Source organism: Bison bison, unplaced genomic scaffold (assembly GCF_000754665.1).
Source record: "Bison bison bison isolate TAMUID 2011002044 unplaced genomic scaffold, Bison_UMD1.0 scf7180017859671, whole genome shotgun sequence".
In the NCBI taxonomy this organism is placed as follows: Eukaryota; Metazoa; Chordata; class Mammalia; order Artiodactyla; family Bovidae; genus Bison; species Bison bison.
In genome coordinates, this window is record NW_011490243.1 from 4,640 (window position 1) to 6,103 (window position 1,464).

At 46.7% G+C, this 1,464-nt stretch overlaps 1 protein-coding gene across 1 annotated transcript in view; it reads left to right on the plus strand.

Annotated features, from left to right (window-relative positions):
* LOC104982039 (homeobox protein ESX1-like) overlaps window positions 1-1,174 on the plus strand; it is a 5,415-nt gene extending 4,241 nt beyond the window's left edge. The window contains exons 3-4 of the mRNA XM_010831350.1: window positions 144-166; window positions 845-1,174. Of these exons, the coding sequence (XP_010829652.1) occupies window positions 144-166; window positions 845-1,174 (353 nt within the window). The remainder of the gene's footprint in view (window positions 1-143; window positions 167-844) is intronic.
* Window positions 1,175-1,464: the final 290 nt, after the last annotated feature.

Consider the following 1,464-nt stretch of genomic DNA (forward strand, 5'->3'; position numbering starts at 1 on the left):
TAATTGATAACTTGTTTGTTTGTTAATGATTGGTAAGCATTTAGAGAGGAGCCTCTTTTGTGACCCTTGTCCCCACAGGACTGGACATGATTAGACCTTCCTGCCTTAGGGATGAGTGATAGGATTGGGGTATCCTGGTTAAGGAGTAGAGCTGGCAGGACCTCGGGTACCCTAACACTGTGGGTAAACAGTGGCTCTTGTCTGGCATCCTGAAACTGAAGCTAGAACCAAATAAGCTGCCCTTGTCCTGAACCCAGGAAGGTTTGGAGGGTAGGGCAGATTGGAGCATGCAAAATTGACAGTGATGACAACAGAGTACTTAGTATCTTATCTGCAGAAAAGGATTTGGGGTTTAGTGAATTTTGGTTTAGTTAAGCTAAAATTTCCTTAACACTAACAGCTAAAATATCAAGTCAGTGACCAGGACTTAAGCAACTCTCGTGTTGCTGAAGCAACAAGCAAGACAAGCCACACAAAGTCCCTGGGCCTCCCATGATCGAGCCTCCATTGACATAGCATCTGCTCCCAGGCATGGACATTAACAGCAGGGACCCGGTGCAATTCATCAATTAGGCCTGCATCTAAGACTTGAAAAAAATTCATTAAGGAATGTTAAAAATGACAGACAATTCAATGTGCCAAAGTCTGGACTAGGCTTGGCTCACTAAGGATTAACTGAGGGACGTGAGCTGTTTACTTTCCTAACAGAGTTTAGCAATAAGGAAATAGCTTCTGCTGCGGCAGTGTAAAATCTCAATGGCAGATTTGCATGGTGGGTGTTTTCTAGTATGACATTAACTGTTCAGTATACTAAAGCCATCTCTTTTTTTCCCTCTGATTGAAGGTTTGGTTTCAAAACCGAAGGGCCAAATGGAGAAGATACCAGAGGGCATTGATGTTTAGAAATGTGCACCCTGCTGCCTTGGGCCACCCTATGGGGGTATTCTTTAATGGGCCCTATCATGTATTCCAGCCTGGATGGAGATATGTTCCTGCAGTGCCACGTCCAGGCCTGCCCCCTGGGGTACCCCCACCACCTGTGCTGCCCGCACCTCTGCCACCCAGGCCATGGAGGATGCCTTTCCCACAGCCGGTGCCTGTGCCTCACTATGCTATGGCCCCTGTAGGTTTGGCATGGGCCCCTATCGGTCATTTTGTAGGCCCCCGTTTCTGAATATGTTATTCATGCAGTTTTCCAAAGGGTGTTTCTGCTACATATACGTTGTGCACAAAAAATAAGAAACCTGTTAAATGTGTAAAATGAGTGCCAGTTGTTTCGGGAGGGCACATGACGTTTCCAATAAAGATAAAATAAGGAATATATCGATTGTGTCAAATGGGCTAAGTGGGTGTGTGTATGGGAATTGCTGCTGCTGCTGCTAAGTCACTTCAGTCGTGTCCGAGTCTGTGCGACCCCATAGATGGCAGCCCACCAGGCTCCCCCATCCCTGGGATTCTCCAGGC